This window comes from Sus scrofa, chromosome 10 (genome assembly GCF_054392235.1).
Source record: "Sus scrofa isolate SSC_HxYL_T2T_F1_AM1 chromosome 10, Sscrofa_HxYL_maternal_Yorkshire_Landrace_v2.0, whole genome shotgun sequence".
In the NCBI taxonomy this organism is placed as follows: Eukaryota; Metazoa; Chordata; class Mammalia; order Artiodactyla; family Suidae; genus Sus; species Sus scrofa.
Genome location: NC_139392.1, coordinates 75,240,955 through 75,260,900, shown reverse-complemented (window position 1 = coordinate 75,260,900; position 19,946 = coordinate 75,240,955). Strand labels below are relative to the sequence as shown.

General features: G+C 42.4%; 1 protein-coding gene and 1 long non-coding RNA gene across 7 annotated transcripts in view; one reads left to right on the top strand and one right to left on the bottom strand.

Moving 5' to 3' along the window:
• Positions 1–19,946, top strand: part of OPTN (optineurin) — a 51,615-nt gene that overhangs the window by 4,191 nt on the left and 27,478 nt on the right. For 2 of the 6 annotated variants that reach the window (XM_084978902.1, XM_084978903.1), the window contains exons 2-7: positions 1,641–1,750; positions 4,784–4,960; positions 6,125–6,327; positions 11,665–11,847; positions 13,624–13,697; positions 17,648–17,782. In XM_084978902.1, coding sequence (XP_084835028.1) covers positions 4,795–4,960; positions 6,125–6,327; positions 11,665–11,847; positions 13,624–13,697; positions 17,648–17,782 — 761 coding nt within the window. In that variant the 5' untranslated portion in view covers positions 1,641–1,750; positions 4,784–4,794. 6 annotated transcript variants of the gene reach the window in all.
• Positions 1,830–19,946, bottom strand: part of LOC146399525 (uncharacterized) — a 36,678-nt gene continuing 18,561 nt past the window's right edge. The window contains exons 2-3 of the long non-coding RNA XR_014817985.1: positions 3,621–5,042; positions 1,830–2,277 (exon numbers count right to left, since the gene is read on the bottom strand). This is a non-coding gene — a long non-coding RNA (uncharacterized LOC146399525). The remainder of the gene's footprint in view (positions 2,278–3,620; positions 5,043–19,946) is intronic.

Here is a 19,946-nt window from a genome sequence, read left to right as displayed (position 1 = left end):
TGGCTTAGTTTCAGTTTCCATGACTTTTGAATGAGGTGTGCAAGGATTTATAATGTGTCTCTGCATTTTCTCAACTGGAAGTAGCTCAAGGTGATGCTAAAAATTTAGAGAATTCAGCTTTCTCTAACTGGCATTCTACCAGTAGACATTTCACATACGCCCTGTGCTCCGATAGTGCGTACTGATGGCCCTTAAATATTCAAAAATCAAAAAATGTACCTTGAACCAACAAAAATGAATTCAATTGCTTTTAGTAAAATTTTGGTGATAAGGATTTACATGCTTATGTCTGGCAAGTTAAGTTGTGCTGACTTTCTATTTACTATGACATGTGAATTACCAAATAATTTTTCCTAACGGTGCTGCATAACAAAGAGTTCACTGTAATTGGGACAGGCGTTATCTGTTAGTGAGGGAGGTAGGCGTGGCCATGTGGGTGCTGGGCTGTGTCCTGGACAGCGGGGGTTGGGCTCTGATCTTGGTAGAAGGTTAGGAATATTTTTCACCAGGCTTCTGAGCTGAAAGCAACCATAATGATCATCATTCGCTAGACTAGGCAGTAAATCATCACAAGAGGTCAGGTGAATTCTCAAGGTCACACATCTGGTTAGTGGCACCCAGTTTATTTTTTTACTGTTTCCTTTAGCATAACCCTGCTTTTTTTTTTTTTTTTCTTTTTCTTTTTCTCATGTCCTTATAAAATCTGGGCACCTGTAAAAAGGAGGAAAGATACCTGAAGGGACATTCTCTTCTCTCCCCTCCCTCTTCCCTCTGTCCACTCACCCTTCCTCTCCCCTCCTCTTCTGTCCCTGTCTCCTGCCCCCCCCTCCTCTCACTCTTGGAAAAAAAGTTAAGGAGAACCCTTGTGTGCCTATCATAAAAATGAAACCAAACACATCTCTTGATACCTGCTTGGATGCACTTTAAAAAGAAAAATCTCTTAAATGTTTTGATATACTTTTGCAAGCTATAGTCTAATCCTTGAATACCTAAGGAAATTTAATGTTGACAAGTAAATGAAGAGTTCCCATAGTGGCTCAAAGGTAACAAACCCATCTAGTATCCATGAGGGTTCAATCACTGGCCTCACTTAGTGGGTTAAGGATCTGGCATTGCCATGAGCTGTGGTGTAGGTCACAGATGCGGCTCTGATCTGGCGTTGCTGAGGCTGCGGCATAGGCTGGTGGCTACAGATCCATTTCGACTCCTGGCCTGGGAACCTCCATATGTTATAGGTGGGGCCCTAAAAGTGATAGGAACGCTGTTATTTAGTGAAAAGCTATTTTTATGAAATGTTAGCTGCCACATCCTACTGTGTAAAAATGAGTTTTATGGAAAGCCAGAAACTGGCTTTATCTAAATTATTTTAATGGGGAAAACAAAAGCAGTCTATTCTAGTCATCCAATGCTAAGAGATAGCACACTTCAGAATTCTAAGTGAATTAGGATATGTAAAACACAGATGCCTTCAAAAGGCTCACAGTGCTTTATCCATGTTTTCACTTCATAAAATTGCCATCCTGGCTAAAAATTCCATGAGAATGCTTTTCATGTGCCAGCTGCTCTAGAGAAAGCACACAGGCCGCAGTGCCGGCGCCGGCTGTCCTCTCAGTAGTAGCACTGTCTCTGATTTCTTACAGGTTTCTTCAGACCAAAAGTAGGCTGCCAGGCCCTCAGTTGCAGGAGACCTCGAGAGCCCTAGGAGTGTCCCTGCAGGAGTGGGCAAGAAGCACTGCTCTCCACCGGTTTGGTACATTGATATTCTGGCCATCATTTTGTTCTTTTTTATGACTGAGCAGTATTCCAGTGTACATATGTATTACATCGTCTTTTTTTTTTTTTTTTTTGTCTTTTTGCCTTTTCTTGGGCCACTCCCGAGGTACATGGAGGTTCCCAGGCTGGGGGGGTCTAATCGGAGCTGTAGCTGCCGGCCTACGCCAGAGCCACAGCAATGCGGGATCCGAGCTGGGTCTGCAACCTACACCACAGCTCACGGCAACACCAGATCCTTAACTGACTGAGCGAGGCCAAGGACTGAACCCCCAACCTCATGGTTCCTAGTCGGATTCATTAACCATTGAGCCACGACGGGAACTCCAGTACTACATCTTCTTAATCCAGTCATCTGTCAATGAGCATTTAGATTGTTTCCATGTCTTGGCTATTGTGAATAGTGCTGCAGTGAACAGAGGGATACATGTATTTTTTTTTTTTCTTTTTGGGGCTGCACCCACAACATATGGAGTTCTCAGGCCAGGGGTCGAATCGGAGCTACAGCTGCCAGCCTACACCACACCTCATGGCAATGCTGGATCCTTAACCCATTGAGCGGGGCCAGGGATCAAACCTGCATCCTCATGGATGCTAGTCAGATTCATTACCGCTGAGCCACAGTGGGAACTCCAGGGGTGCATGTATCTTTTTGAATGAAAGTTTTGTCCAGATATATGCCCAGGAGTGGGACTACTGGATCATATGGTGGTTTTATGTTTAGTTTTCTGCAAAACCTCCATACTCTTTTCCATAGCGGTTGTATCAATTTACATTTCCACTAACAGTGAAGGAGGGCTCCCTTTTCTCCACACCCTCTCCAGCATTTGTTGTTTGTTGACTTGTTATTGATGGCCATTCTGACTGGTGTGAGGTGGTACCTCATTTGCAGCAACATGGAACTAGAGATTCTCATACTATGTGAAGTAAGTCAGAAAGAGAAAGACAAATACCATAAGATGTCACTTATATGTGGAATCTAAAATATGGCATAAATGATCCTATCTATCAAATGGAAACAGATCATGACAGGGAGAGCAGACTTAGGTTTGCCAGGGGAGAGGGGGGAGAGAAGGGGATGCACGGGGATTTTGGGGTTGGTGGTTGGGCACTGATGCATTTAGAATGGGTAGGTTTTGGGGTTCTGGTGTATAGCACAGGGAACCATGTACAGTCTTTTGGGAACATGATGGAAGACAGTATGAAAAAAAGAATGTGTGTATATCTATATGGCTGGGTCACTTTGCTGTGCAGCGGAAATTGAAGGAACATTCTAAATCAGCTACACTTAAATAAAAATTTAAGGAATTCTTGTTGTGGCTCAGCGGTAACAAACCTGACTAGTATCCATGAGGATGCGGGTTCGATCCCTGGCCTTGGTCATTGGGTTAAGCATCCGGCATTGCCTGAGCTATGATGTGGGTTGCAGATTCGACTCAGATCCCAAATTGTTGTGGCTGTAGTGTAGGCCAGCAGCTGTAGCTCTGATTTGACCCCTAGCCTGGGAATTTCCATATGCTATAGGTGTGGCCCTAAAAAGAAAAAAAAAAAAAAAAAATCCAGGCACAAGCATTTTACAACAAAAACCGTAACTGAAGTTTCCTTTGTAGTCTTTCAGAGAAACAGTCATCTGTACTCTGCCTTCCTGTTGACAGTGGCAGATTCCATTGGTGTATGTGGGAACTTCTTATAGGGATGAGGTTCTTTGAATGCAGTGAAAATCTTAGTTAGTAGTAACTTTTTTTTTTCTTTTTTAGGGCTGCACCTGTGGCTTATAGAAGTTCCCAGGCCAGGGGTCAAATCGGAGCTGCAGCTGTTGGCCACAACCACAGCTGCAGCCACAGAAACACAGAATCCAAGCTACATTGCAATGTACACTGCAGCTTGTGGCAACGATGGATCCTTAACCCACTGATAGAGGGCAGGGATCAAACTCACATCCTCATGGATACTAGTCAGGTTCTTAACCTCCTGAGCCACAGTGGGAACTCCAGTCGTAACTACTTTACAAGCAATTTAGTGACTGTTATTGCTAAGAAGTAGGAAGGAAAATCCTTCTGGCAGCTTTGGTTATTTTTTAAAGATTTCTGGCAGTACAGGATGGATGGGATGAAGTGGAATCTGAACTGTGAGTGAGTTAAATGGACCAGCCTTCCATGTTCATCTGGAGAACACTCACAGACGTTAGGATACAGTGAGAGACCAGAGAGCACTTCTCTTTCCTCATATTCCAGACCCCTCTACAACATAAAGTGGTATGCTTTAAATATTCTCCAAATGTGCAACAACTAAGCATGACTTTCTTAGTCATTGTAGAGAGCTTTGCACAAGTATTGAACATAGGAGCTTAAGTATCCTGTGGCACCTTGATTGTATGACAGGGCTGAGTTTAGAACCATCCTTAATGCTCGGTTGCAGGCTTTATTAAGTAACCTTGGATGAGCTATAAAACCTCTCAGTTCAGCTCCATCACCCGGAAAATAGCTGTCTGGTTGAGTTTTCGTGAGGATTAGAAATGGACATTCTGGTGCCGTGACTGAGCACATAGTAAGCATCCAAAATATGTCAGGTCTCCCTTTCCTCGTAGCCAAAAATACAAAAAATAAAATATGAACATTTTTTAACAGTTAATTATTGAGATGTAATTCACCAACCAGGCAGTTCACCCAAAATGTGGAGATTTGAGCTTAAAGATTTTCCTGGGAAATCAGTGTAATGATACTTTTGCCCACGTCTCACCTTAGGATTCTTAATCATCATGATGTCATGCCCGCCTCCTCCTCCTCCATCTCCTACCCCCTCACCCTTCTACAGAGACATACACCTACAGACTGAAGCTAGGATATTCCTTTTTTTGTTTCAAAGGAAGAATCAAGATTGTTCAAAATATAATGGGAGAGAAAGTCGGCACCTTCTAGAATACTTACTAGCACTTGCACAGGGGTTTGTGGGACTCGTGGGGACCCTGTGCAGAGACGGATGGTTATATTTTCAGTTCATGACTTTTTCGTAGGAACTGCTGCCATGTCCCACCAACCACTTAGCTGCCTGACTGAGAAGGGGGACAGCCCCACCGAAACCACAGGAAATGGACCCCCCACTCTGGCTCACCCAAACCTTGACACGTTCACCCCACATGAACTGCTGCAGCAGATGAGAGAGCTTCTAATCGAGAACCATCAGCTGAAAGGTGAGTAACACCTGGCCTGTGTCTCCCTTCACCTGGGCCTTTGGGAACGCCATCCCTTGTAGATGAATCTCTTTCTCTGCACCTGGTTTCCAGGGAGAAGAAAGAGCATAGAATTAGCTTTTAGTAAGTTCCCGTTGTTTACTATTAGATACAGATAAGAATAAAAGTACTTTATGTATCTCTGGGGAATGGCATAATGACATTTAGCCCATTTGAAAGGACAAAGGAGGAGTTCCCATGTGGTGCAATGGGTTAAGTATCCAGCACTGTCACTGAAGTGGCTGGGTCGCTGCTGTGGCATGGTTTTGATCCATGGTCTGAGAACTTTCACATGCCTTAGGTGCAGGAAAAAAGAAAAGCATAAAAAGTAAAAAAGGCTGCTATTATTACAGTTAGTTCTAAACAGTACCTTACGAGGAAGCATTCTAATATCTCCAGCCATGGCTTTTGGCAGGACCAGTGTTTGAATCCAGGAGGGATAGACCTCAGTCTATCTAGTTAATAGGCATTTTGATACAATAAATTCAGTAAAATCATTTTTATTTTCTTGAGACTTTTGAGGGCTAGAAATGACATTAGACCTGCCAGTCCTTTCTGGAAACAGAACACACTTAAAAATTTTTTTGTTTTGCTGCTATACAGCACAGGAAACTACATCTAGTCACTTGTGATAGGACATGATGGAGGATAATGTGAGAAAAATAATGTGTGTGTGTGTGTGTGTATATATATATATATAGACAGAACATTGTAAATCAACTATAATAGAAAAAATAAAAATCTTAAAAAAATTTTTAGTGTGTGTCCCATGAAATACTGGGAACATACATGAATTAAAAAAAGCGAAAATTCAAATTAAAAAAAATTTTTTAAATTTCGGTCGCTGCATGTTGTGGCTTGACGTGAGATTTTAGTCCCCAGACTGGGGATTGAACCCAGGCTACAGCAGTGAAAGTACCAAATCCTAACCGCTAGACCACCAGGGAACTCCAGAAAGCACTTACCTTGCTACACAGTCTTTCCAGCTGACGCTGGGGCCCAAACCAAGCCTGGCATCTTGAGATTCAGAGCTACGTGGTGAGGTGGTTTCTTTGGGGAGGTTCTATTCATGACACCAAGCCTAGCTCCCTGGTGTATGACACTGTCCCTCTGAACCCTATGCAGAAGCCATGAAGCTAAATAATCAAGCTATGAAAGGGCGATTTGAGGAGCTCTCAGCCTGGACAGAGAAGCAGAAGGAAGAACGCCTTTTTTTTGAGACCCAGAGCAAAGAAGCCAAAGAGCGCCTAACGGCTCTGAGTCTTGAAAATGAAAAACTGAAGCAAGAACTTGGAAAACTAAAAGGGAAAACTGAAAGGTCATTTGAGGTGAGCAGACTACTCAGTTGTGATTTTATGCTGTTGATATTTGTAGTGGGATCTCATTGTCTAAACTTCTAGATCAAAACCTTTCACAGTTCAGGCTACACGTGCACTTTGCATTATCTTGAAAGAAGAGATCTTGATGATTGGCTGCAGTCTTAAGGGTCATGTATAATCTCTGGTAAAGGAAAGAAATGTGTAAAGCTTGACTGTATTCATTATAGTCAAAAGGGTGTCATGGTTATAATTCATTATTTTGTATTCATTATAGATGGTATGGAAGGACCTCTGCTTTAAATGGTCCAAATGTTAGTTATTTTGTGTGTTTGATATAGAATTACATTTTAAAAAGCTATTACTCAGAATTTCACTTATTGATCTTGTCCTTTCAGTCTAAAATAGATTCCTCACTTAATGTTTTACATTTCCTTTTGAAAAATGGTCTGACAAAAGTCACATTGTGACATGAGGCTATGGGGTGCCACATTTCCACTGACCCAAAGAACCTGAGAAATGTGCCCACATCTGAGAAGGGTATCAAAAAATGTTAGCGAAAAGGCAAATCAGAACACATTTGAAGCCTTTGTTCATATGCTAAGAGGCTCACTGGGTATTATTTCATTTTTATTTTTATTTTATTTATTTATTTATTTATTTTTATGGCTGCTCCCATGGCATATGGAGGTTCCCAGGCTAGAGGTCCAATCGGAGCTATAGCCACCGGCTTATATCACAGCCACAGCAACACTAGATCTGAGCCACATCTGTGAGCTACATCTGTGATCCTTAACCCACTGAGCGAGGCCAGAGATCAGACTTGCATCATCATGGATACCAGTCAGGTTCGTTAACTGCTGAGCCACAACAGGAACTCCTGGGTTATTTTAGATGAACAGGTATGGTTCATTGTCTTCCAAACCTAGAACTTAACAACTTTAGAGAGCACTGGATTGATTCTTAGGTATCAGTGATTTTTCTTTTTTCAGATGATTTGTAATATTGTGTTAGTTTCAGGTGTAGTTTCATATTTTTATACATATATTTGTTTTTTTCAGATTACTTTCCATTATAGGTTATTATAAGATATTGAGTGTAGTTCCCTGTGCTAAACAGTAAATACTTGTTGCTTACTTATTTTATGTACAGTAGTTCGTTAACCCCATATTCCTAATTTATACCTACCCCCATCAGTGATTTTTCTTGATCCTTTACCTTGAACTTTGTTGATGTCTAATTTCTTAAATGGGTAAAGAAAACAAAGAAATAAAATGGAAAGAAAATAATGAAAAGAAGATGATATGGAATAATCTATAAAGAACGAAAAGTTATTTAGAAAAATATCATCGTTTAGGAGTTCTCTTGTGGCACAGCAGGTCAAGGATCTGGTGTTGTCACTGCAGTGGCTTGGTCTTTGGTCTCCACTATGGCACAGGTTTGATCCCTGGCCCAGGAACTTCCACATGCCACAGGCTCAGCCAAAAAAAAAAAAAAAAAAAAAAAAAAAAAAAATTGTAGTTTATTTCAATGATCTTAGTCATCAACTTCTGCTCATAGGACAACTCCTGCATATTAAACATGCAGCTTTAATATATTTGTATTTGTACTGGAAATATTTGATTGTTGATAAGATTCATCAGTTTTGGTGCTTCAATTTGTCTTACAGAGTATTAAGTCACTTCTTTGGGGAAAACCTCTTATTATCTAAATATTTTTTAGGTAGACTACTCTGAAGAAATGGTCACCTAGGATATATGAGTAATTTTCTACTCTCTGGAAGAAAATATCTCACTTTGTTTTCCTCCCTTGGCTTTTGGGATGTAGGTTGACAATTGGCTTCAGCCTGCTGGGGCCTATCATATTGAAGCCAAAAAGGAAGCTTCCAGAAGCAGCTTGTCTGAAATAGTCTGCCTGTATGTTTTCTGAAAAGCTCCTTGTATCGAAAGAGGTTGGGATCAGAAGCTGGAGCTCTGGACAGCTTCTTTCAAGACAGAGGATCAGTTGAAGCAAGCTGCAAGCATGGCTAAAAATGAGTCCTTGGGATAAAGAGACATGTAGGACTCTTAAAACCCCTTGGTCATCAGCTTTCTCCTCCAGACTGTACCACCCAGGCCAGCCACTTGCCTCCCTGCCCCTTTAATTTTTGTTTCATAGACTGCTTGAGGTTTTTTGTTTTTTTTTTTTAATTTAGGCCTACATTTTCCTGATTTACCATAGCTCTCCAGGCCTCACATTTTCCTCACTCATGCGGGGCCCTTATGTTCTGTGCCATGCAAGGGCAGGGAGCAGGCAATTTCCTTTGGAGACCTGCCTCTAATCCCCAGGGTGAGTGTGAGGCATTACAGGTTCTGTCCAATTTCACTGAGTTATTATCATAATGATCTCTAAAGAGTACTTTTTAACTTTTAACTACAGATTGCTAGGCAAAGGTCACTATCTAGACTTTTGTTTGGGGATTATAAAATGGCACATTTCCAGGTCAATACAGCACTCAAAAAGACAGAGAAATGGTTGTTTCATGAAGGTCAATCAATGCTAAATGCTCAAAAGTGATGAAAGACGTAACAAATAACGGAGGTGGGCTTGAGATCCCAGAATATAAACCCTGGGAGTTTAGTCTAGGAAGACAATGGATGGAGCCTTAACAGCGAAATGAAGAGAAATTTCAGGTGTCACATCACAAAGTGCTTTATAGGCAAATAAGTCGCTCCATAATTTCCCAGGAATAATTAAGAGATCCTCACAATTGTGAAAAAGTAAATCAACCTGATATATGAGATTCTAGAGCCCTGGCCTTATATCCCTGTTTAAAACTCTATTTCCTTCCTTTATGCCAAGTGGCTTTTAAAAATCTGTTCTATGGAGTTCCCATCGTGGCGCAGTGGTTAAGGAATCCAACTAGGAACCATGAGGTTGTGGGTTCGGTCCCTGCCCTTGCTCGGTGGGTTAATGATCCTGTGTTGCTGTGAGCTGTGGTGTAGGTCGCAGATGCGGCCTGCATTGCTGTGGCTCTGGTGTAGGCTGGCAGCTACAGCTCTGATTAGATCCCTAGCCTGGGAACCTCCATATCCTGCGGGAGCAGCCCAAGAAATGGCAAAAAGACAAAAAAAAAAAAAAATCTGTTCTACATGATGTCCCCAGGAAGGTCAAGAGGGTAGATGTGAAGATTCCCAACAGGGCATAGTCTCGCCCTTACCTGCTCGCTTCCTGGTTCCAAACTAGGCAGTATCTTTCCTTTTATGTTTTCATGCCTTTAAATATACATTTCTTTGGTCTGAGTCGTTATCTTACTTTTTTTTTTTTTTAGGGCTGCACCCACACATATGGAGGTTCCCATGCTATGCATCAAAGTGGAGCTGTAGCTGCTGGCCTGCCACAGCCACAGCAGTGCCAGATCCAAGCCGTTCTGTGACCTACACCATAGCTCATGGCAACGCTGGATCTTTAACCCATGGAGCGAGTCCAGGGCTTGAACCTGTATTCTCATGGATACTAGTCAGATTTGTTTCTGTTGAGCCACGATGGGACCTCTGGTCTGAGTCATTATCAAGAAAGACTGCATAGGCTTTGAACCTTTCCTTGCAGACCTAAGTCTTCTATTTCACAGCGGGTTTTTTTGTTTTGTTTTGTTTTGTTTTTTTCTAAAATCTGTGGGAGTTTCCTAGCTAGGGAATGGTCCAGATGAAAATGGAGAATGATTCCACCGGTGCAAGGGGCACTTCCATGCTGCAAGTTATCACCTAGCCCTCTCTTTTCTTTTTTCCTTTCCTTTTCTTTCCTTCCCTTCCCTTCTTTTCCCTTTTCTTTCTTTCTTTCTTTCTTTCTTTCTTTCTTTCTTTCTTTCTTTCTTTCTTTCTTTCTCTTTCTTTCTTTCTCTTCCTTCCTTCCTTTCTCTTTCCCTTCCTTCCTTCCTTCCTTCCTTCCTTCCTTTCTTTCTTTCTTTCTTTCTTTCTTTCTTTCTTTCTTTCTTCCTTCCTTCCTTCCTTCCTTCCTTCCTTCCTTCCTTTCTTTCTTTCTTTCTTTCTTTCTTTCTTTCTTTCTTTCTTTCTTTCTTTCTTTCTTTCTTCCTTCCTTCCTTCCTTCCTTCCTTCCTTCCTTCCTTCCTTTCTGCTTTTTAGGGCCTCACTTGCAGCATATGGAGGTTCCCAGGCTAGGGGCAGAATTGGAGCTGTAGCCTCTGGTCTACTCCACAGCCACGGCAACTCTGGATCTGAGCCTCATCTGTGACCTTCACCACAGCTCATGGCAGCGCTGGATCCTTAACCCACTGAGGGCAAGGATTGAACCTGCATCCTCATGGATACTAGTCAGATTCATTTCTGTTGAGCCACGAAGAAATTCAGAGCCCTCTCTTTTCAGAACTTCATGGATTAGCTGCTTATGGTCTGTGCACATGCCTTTCTGATAATTTTTTGGTTATACTATAAGCTTTTGGGCCTGTTTATCATTCCTTAGGAAATCTGTCACAGAGAGTTTTGTGTGCATGCACGCATATGTGTATTTTCTAATGCGTTACAATCTTCTAATAATCTCAAGTGTGTATATTTCTGGTGGCACCATTTGCATAAGAGCAATGATGGAAAATATCAGAGAGGCTGAGAAGGTCACAGCTGGAACAGACCACAGAGACCATGTGGTACCATGTCTTTCTTTCTGACCCAAAAAAACTGAAGCGAAGGCATCAAGTAACTGTGCTCAAGGTGACATATGCAGTGATTAGCACAGTGTGGACGAGAATCTGTGCTCCCTTCTCCCAAGTACAAACACTGCACGTTAACAGCCTCTTTCTCTTATGACTATGTCATATGTAGTAACTGCAACAGGATGAACACAACATGTACTCAACATTCGGGAAATATTAATGTTTCTTATTGATGTTAATATTGGCGAAAATTTAATTTTTCCACACTTGGTGCCAGCCTCTGAATTTTCAGTTTTCTTATTGCTCACTAGACTTATTTTTAGCACCTTAAAACACCAATATAATATGCTGCAGATATGGCCAAAAAAAAAAAAAAATCCCCAAACAAAAACAAAACACCAGCATAGAGTATTGTAGTAACCAGACGACATACCTGGGAGAATTCTGGACCTTTCATTATGTTTTGCCATTACTATACCATCATGCCCTCGGTGCTTTGGCTTCTAAGTAGACATGAAAAATATGGGCAGGGTGCGGCTAGATATGCATTTGCAGGGAGGATAAGAGGGCACGATGTACAAGTCTACCATTGCCGGAGTCTGGCTGGTTGTTTTCATGCTATCAGGTTATTTCAGCATGCTAAGGAAGCCTTTCTTGTCATGAGACTATTTTAATTTTCTGTTATTGCTCCTCATCCTTTCCAGGACCTCACTGGGGACCCCAGGGTCCCCAAGGCGGAAGCAGAACAGGAAGTAGAACAGCTGAAGACCCAGGTGGCACGCCTTCAAGCTGAAAAGGCGGATCTGCTGGGCATCGTGTCTGAATTGCAGCTCAAGCTGAACTCAGGTGGCCCCTCTGAAGACTCCTTTGTTGAAATCAGGATGGCTGTAAGTGCACTGGGTTTGGTTTTGTTTTAGGCAAGTTACAAAACCTCACCTGGACAACTGCTACAAATAGTACCATTTCCTTTAAACACCGGGGTGGGGTGAGGAGCATCTTTCAAAAAGCCTAACTACTGAATGCGTCTGAAATATTAGCGTTTGCCTTTACTTCCTCATTCCTTTGTTGCACTAAAGAAGAATAGAGTTGGAAAATGGCTCTTAATAGCCCTCCACCCATGCCCCTCATAAATTTTAGATTAACAGTGGCTGAAATCAAGAGAAGTGAAATACTAACCAGAAAGTACTCTGTGTGAGAGTACTTTTTCTGCAAATGACCAAAGATGATGAAAACACAATATTGATCAAAGAGCTTTGTTTGACCTTCTGCAGATAACTGATAAAATTCAGGAAGCCCAAGGACATATCAGAAGTTTCCAAATGAGGTTTCTTTCTTCATGGTTAACTTAATATTCTCCCACAATGATGAGTGATGGTTATTTCAGTGTAAACATGTTTTTCCTTCTTTCTTTCTTTCTTTTTTTTTTTTCTTTTTTCTTTTTTTGCTTTTTAGGGCTGCACCCACAGCATATGGAGGTTCCCAGGTTAGGGGTCGAATCAGAGCTGTAGCTGCTGGACTATACAACAGCCACAGCAATGCAGGATCCGAGCTGTGTCTATGACCTATACCATAGCTCATGGTAACACCAGATCCTTAACCCACTGAGCAAGGCCGGGGATGGAACCTGCGTCCTCGTGGATGCTAGTCAGATTCATTAAGCACTGAGCCACAACGGGAACTCCTAAACATGTTTTTCTTGCCTTACTTCTGTGAACAGGAAAACACTGCCCAAGATTTAAGAACAGTGTGCACACACAAAACTGTCTAGAACCATCTTTGTGTCTTTGGGGAAGATCTTTCTGCTAGCTCCTTGGAATTGAAGTGTCTTTCAAATCATTTAAGTGGTCTTAGTCTTCCTGTTCCTTAAGTGGCCCAAGATGCATATGAATTTCTCATAGTAGCCAGCCTTGTGCTTTATGAGCCTTGACCATAGAAAACAGCCTTTTTTTTTTTTCAACATTTCTTCAGCAAGTTCTAGCATTTTACATTTTATTTATTTTTTTATTTATATATCTATTTATTTATTTAATCTTTTGCTTTTTAGGGCCATACCCACAGCATATGGAAGTTGCCAGGCTAGGGCTCCAATCGGAGCTGCCGGCCTACACCACAGTCATAGCAGTGCCAGATCCAAGCTGTGTCACTGACCTACACTGCAGCTCATGGCAACGCCAGATCCTTAACCCACTGAGTGAGGCCAGGGATGGAACCTGAATGCTCATGGATACTAGTTGGGTTGGTTACTGCTGAGTCACAATGGGAACTCCACATTTTGCATTTTAAAAGACTCTATGGGAAAGATACAGGGAATTGTCACTAGGTCTATATGACCTTAACTCGGGGAGGAAGGGAGCTGCCAAGGAGAGAGAGAAGGAGATAAGCTTTTCTGTGTGTGGGGTCAGGTTGAGTATGCTGAATGAGAGGAGCCTGACCTTGTCTTCGCCTGGATATTTATAATCCTGACAGAGCTTGCAGGCTGAGGGGAGGGTAAATTTCCACTCCATTTCAGTGACCAAATTTAAAACATCTCACATTGCAGTGTTTGATAGGTTCCTGGGGTTGTATGTCATCCAAATTCTTGATCTTTTGTCTTTTTCTCTTTTGGTAAAGAATTTGTCTTGCAGATGTACTACGTTATATTTCTTTCATTTCTACTTTCTCAGGAGGGAGAAGCAGATGCAGCAATGAAGGAAATCAAGACAAGTCCTGGGCCCATAAGAACTGATTCCATTGACACGTATGTAAAGACAGACTAGGGCTGTCAGGCAGACCCGCTGGGTACTCTTGTCACTTTCAGCTCGCCACTGGGAGGTCAAACATGGTGGGCTTAAAAGGCCGCTTACTAATTTATATCAGGACCTTTCAAGAAGGTCAAGTTTGAGAGTTCCCTGGAGGCTCAGTGGGTTAAAGATCTGGCATTGTCATTGCTGTGGCATGGGTTTGATCCCTGGCTGGGAACTTCCGCATGTGCCACCTAAAAAGTAAATTTAAAAAATTAAGAACGTTTGATTTGAATGCTATTTAACATTGCAGCCAAAACTGGCAGAGAATAAAAACAATGTTCGGTGGCTTTGTAGGCTTACTAAGCCCTCACCACTCTATTTAGGGGTGTCTCATCTCCATCCGATGGGAAGTGAAAACAAACTTGTTCTCTATTAAAAAACCCATATTTCCTAATTTGTTTACCATTGCTGTCTGACCCAGACCAAGCTGCCCAGCTGATAAGAGGAATGTTTCCATTTTCTCTTTCCTGCTCATTCCCAAGTACAAGCCAAGGTGACTAATGCTGGATGATCTTCCACAACAGTGACAAGTGTTACTCTGAGTGATGGTGGCTGTTTTTTGAAAGTGCCCAGATATCTTACCTGGGGAATCTCAGATAGACTTGTGCTGAGTAGATATTAGGAAGCAGACATCCTAAATGGTCAGGGGACCTCGAGGAAGAAATGACAGGGGTAACTGAGCACCTGAGACTCTTGAAGGTAGCTCTGACCCATAATGGGCTGTAGCTTATCTTCTGTAAGCAGATTATGAGTATGAATCTATGTACAAGAGATATCTATCTGAAAATTTCCCTAAGGATCTCTTCTCTCAGAGAATTTTTTTTTTTTTTTTTTTTGCTTTTTAGGGCCACAATTGTGGCATATGGACATTCCCAGGCTAGGAGTCCAATCAGGGCTACAGCTCTGGCCACAGCCATAGCCACGGCCACAACAACTTGGGATCCAGCCACATCTGTGACCTACACCACAGCTCACAGCAATGCTGGATACTTAACCCACTGAGTGAGGCCAGGAATCGAACCCTCATCCTTATGGATACTAGTCATATTGGTTTCCAGTGCGCTACAACAGGAACTCCCCTTAGAGGTTTTTAATATCCTTTCTTCTGTAACTTGATAAATATACTCATAAAACAAAAATGCATTATTTTTTTCAGTTATGCTCATAAGCCCTTGTATAAGGAAGGAAATAAGGACTAGATAATATTCTTTCATCAAACAGCGCAGTTAGCAGGAATGAAAGTTACTTCCTTTTTTAGTTAGAAATTCCTCAGCATCCCCTCCTCTTCCTGTATTGCTTTTTTTTTTTTAGCTTTTGCCTTTTCTAGGGCCACTCCCACAGAATATGGAGGTTCCCAGGCTAGGGGTCTAATCAGAGCTGTAGCCACTGGCCTACGCCAGAGCCACAGCAATGCGGGATCTGAGCTGTGTCTGCAACCTACACCACAGCTCACAGCAACGCCGGATCCTTAACCTACTGAGCAAGGCCAGGGATCAAACCCGCAACCTCATGGTTCCTAGTCGGATTCATTAACCACTGCGCCACGAAGGGAACTCCTATATTGCTTTTTTAATATCAGAAGACTTTCTTGGAAGTGGTGGGAAGGAAGAAAGCCCTGTTTGAAATGTCCAAGCCACTTCCTTTTAATTTATAGCTCTAGAAAGACCACTTCCTCTTTTAAGCCACACAGCTTTTTTTTTTTTTTTAATGTCCCCACCTGTGGCATTTGACCAGGGATTAAATCTGAGCCACAGCTTCGACCTCTGCTGCAGCTGCAGCAACGCTGGATCCTTTAACCCACTGCACCACCCCAGGAAAGCCCAAGGAATCAAACTGTACCTCTGCAGCAACTCAAGCTGCTGCATTGGAATTTTTTTTTTCCTTTTGTCATTTCTTGGGCCTGCTCCCTCGGCACATGAAGGTTCCCAGGCTAGGGGTCTAATCGGAGCTGTAGCCACCAGCCTACGCCAGAGCCACAGCAATGCGGTATCCAAGCCGCATCTGCGACCTACACCACAGCTCACTCACGGCAATGCCAGATTGTTAACCCACTGCGCAAGGCCAGGGATCGAACCTGCAACCTCATGGTTCCTAGTCAGATTCATTAACCACTGCACCATGACGGGAACTCCTGCACTGGATTTTTAGCCCACTGTGCCACAGTGGGAACTCCCACCCAGCTATTTTTTTTAATTAATTTTTTATTTTTTGCTTTTCAGGGCCGCATCTGAGGCATATGGAAGTTCCCAGGCTAGGGGTTGAATCAGAGCTACAGCTGCAATTTCTAGGTTTGGAGTTTCAGCCTTGGAATTGGAAACTGGGATTGAATCCTGGCTCTTAGACATGTGGATTTGAGTGGATTACAGAGGGCATAGCTGCCATTAGCATCAGTGAAATTGTCCAGAATGTTTCCTTAGTGCAGTGGTGGTCACGGTTCTCTTCGTTTGTCACTGAACTGTTTCTCGATTTAGTCCAATTTTGAAAATGAGAAAAATATTTGACATACCAACAGTGAAGATATTTTGCTGCTCTATTGTTTAAAACCAAAACAAAAATGATTTTCTTCTCCTGACTTGAGAATGTCATGACTTCTGTCAAGCTGGAGAAAGGCTGGTGGCCTGCACGTCACCACAGGAGCGCCCATGCTTGTGCTCTTTGTGTGACTCTGGTCCCTGGAGATTAGTCCTCTAAGAAAACCAGTCACCAAAACCAAGGGCTACCTCTGCACAGCTGTTTCCCTGGGTCCTCTGGTCTGGGGCTGTGAACACGGTGATTATTTGGAGAAAGTGAACACGTGCAGCATAAGGTGAACCTACCCATCAGTCCCCACTCCTTTCCTGGAAAGCACAGAGGAGGGAGGCCCTGGTGGTCATTAGGCCAGCTGAGCTTGGTCTGTAAATGAGAATTAACTGGAGAATGTTCTGGAAAGCAGATCTTTTTTTTTTTTTTTTTTAAATGCATGTATTTTATTTTTACATTCAGTCATTCTTTTTTTTTTTTTTTTTTTTTTTTTGTCTTTTTGCCATTTCTTGGGCTGTTCCTGTGGCATATGGAGGTTCCCAGGCTAGGGGTTCAATCAGAGCTGTAGCCACCAGCCTACGCCAGAGCCACAGCAACGTGGGATCCGAGTCGCGTCTGCAACCTACACCACAGCTCACGGCAACACCAGATCCTTTAACCCACTGAGCAAGGGCAGGGACCAAACCCGCAACCTCATGGTTCTTAGTCGGATTCGTTAACCACTGTGCCACGACGGGAACTCCAGATCTTTTTTATTTTTATTTTTTAATGTATTGCGGTAGGGGGTGGAACAGTGAATAGAATGAGATACTTATTGTTATTATTATCTTCTTTGTTGGCCACCCATATTTTCCAGGCATAAGGAAATCCTGGGCCAGGGATTGAATCTGAGCCAGAGTTTTGACCTTTGCCACAGCTGCGGCAATGCCAAATCCTTAACCCACTGCACCAGGCCAGGGAGTGATCTGAGCCACTGCAGAGACAATATCAGATTTATAACCCTCTGTGCCATAGCAGGAAGGCTTGGAAATCAGTTCCTTGGAAATCAGTTCCAGTTATATTCTTAGACTCTGGGATTTTTGTTTTCTTATGAAAAAGCATTTTTTTTTCTTTGCGTTTTTCAGGGCTGCACATGGAGCATATGGAGGTTCCCAGGCTAGGGGTCAAATAGGAGCTGCAGCTGCCAGCCATAGCCACAGCAACACAGGATTCAAGCCTGTCTGCAACCTACACCACAGCTCATGGCAACGCCAGATACTTAACCCACTGAGCAAGGCCAGGGATCAAATCTGAATCCTCGTGAATACTAGTCGGGTTAGTTATCACTGAGCCACAATGGGAATTCCTGAAACAGCATCTTAACCTTTATGCTGTTTTGCTCTAGGAGCAAATCTGCAGAAGGTACCAGGAATTATTTGGAATTTGAGGAATTAACTGTGAGCCAGCTCCTGCTGTGTCTAAGGGAAGGAAACCAGAAGGTGGAGAGACTTGAAATCGCCCTCAAGGAAGCCAAAGAAAGGTATGAAAGAGGCAACCTGAAATATGCATACACTGCTTTTTTAACAGCTTTACTGAGATATAATTAAGATACCATGCAATTTATCTATTTTAAGTATATACTCTAATTTTTTTTTGTCTTTCTCTTTTTTTTAGGGCCACACCCTCGGCATATGGAGGTTCCCAAGCTAGGGGTCCACTCAGAGCTGTAGCCGACAGCCTATGCCAGGGCCACGGCAACTCAGGATCTGAGCCGCATCTGCGACCTACACCACAGCTCTTGGCGACGCCAGATCCTTAACCCACTGAGCAAGGCCAGGGATTGAACCTGCGCCCTTATGGATGCCAGTCAGGTTTGTTAACCGCTGAGCCATGATGGGAACTCCCCTATACATTCTAATTTTTAAAGAATATTCACAAACTATAGTCTTCACCATATTATAATTTAGAGTATTTTCCCCCCAAATAAGAAACCCAATACCCATTAGCACTCATTCCCCATTCCTCCTAGTAACCTGCTTTCTTCTACATAGACTTATCATTTCTGGAGAGTTTATATAAACGGAATCATGCAACATGTGGTCTTTTGTGATTGGCTTATTTTATCTAGCATAATGTTTTTACAGTTCATCCATGATATGGCTTGTGTCAGTTCTTCCTTTTTGTTGCCAAATAATATTCTATGATGTGAATAGACAATATTTTGTGTATCTGTCTGTCACTTGATGAACTTTTGGGTTATTCCCACTTTTTGCCTGTTATGAATAGTGTTTGCTCTGGATATTCATGCACGTTTTTCCGTGTGGACGTATTTTTTAATTCTCTGGGTATATACCTAGGAGTTGAACAGCTAGGTTACATGGTAACTCTCTGTTTAATATTTTGAGGAACTAGCACGCTGTTTTCCACAGTGGTGCACCATTTTACATTCTCACCAAAAATGTGTAAGGCTTCCACTTTCTCCACATCCTTACCAACACTTTTTTTGTTGTTGTTGTTCTTTTTAGGGCCGCACCCAAGGCATATGGAGGTTCTCAGGCTAGGGGTCCAATTGGAGCTACAGCTGCCGGCCTATGCCACAGCCACAGCAGTGCCAGATCCAAGCCAGGTATGCAACCTACACCACAGATTACGGCAATGCTGGATACTTGATCCGATGAGCGAGGCCAGGGATCGAACCTGCATCCTCATGGTTCCTGGTTGGATTTGTTTCTGCTGCACAACGATGGGAACTCCACCAATACTTGTTATTGTCAGTCTTTTTGATTATGGGCCATCTTCTTGGCTGTAAGGTGGTATCTCATTGTGATTTTGATTTCATTTCCCCAATGACTAAAAATGTTGAGCATCTTTTCATGTTGGCCATTTGTATGTCTTCTTTGCCCATTTAAAAAATTGGATTGTCTTTTTAATTTTTATTTATTTTTTCTTTTTAGGGCCACATCTGTGGCATATGGAAGTTACCAGACTAGGGGTTGAATTGGAGCTGCAGCTGAGGCCTGTGCCACAGCCACAGCAATGCCGGATCCAAGCCCCATTTTTGACCTATGCCGCGGCCTGCAGCAATGCTGGATCCTTAACCTAGCGAGCAAGGCCAGGGATCAAACCCGCATTCTCATGAACACTATGTTGGGTTCTTAACCCCATGATCCACAATGGGAACTCTGGATTGTCCTTTTTTTTTTTTTAAGAATCAGTACTCTTTTATTTCATTTGATTTTTTTATAGTGGCTTTTAAAATTTTTATTGGAGGAATTCCCATCATAGCTCAGCAGTAATGAACACAACTAGTATCCAAAAGGATGTGTGTTTGATCCCTGGCCAAGCATTTCCATGAGCTGTGGTGTACGTCACAGACATGGCTTGGATCCCGATTTGCTGTGGCTGTGGTGTAGGCTGGCAGCTGTAGCTCTGATTCAACCCCTAGCCTGAGAACTTCCATATGCTGTGGGGGTGGCCCTAAAAAGACAAAAAACAAAAAAAGAAGAAAAAGAAAATAAATAAAAATTTTATTGGAATATAGTTGACTTAACAAAGTTGTGTTAATTTCAGGCATGCAGCAAAGTAAATCATTTATACATATGCATATATCCATTCCTTTTCAGGTTATTGGATTGTCTTTTAATTATCCAATGATAAAAATTCATTAGTATTCTGGATACCAGTCCTTTATGAGGTATATGATT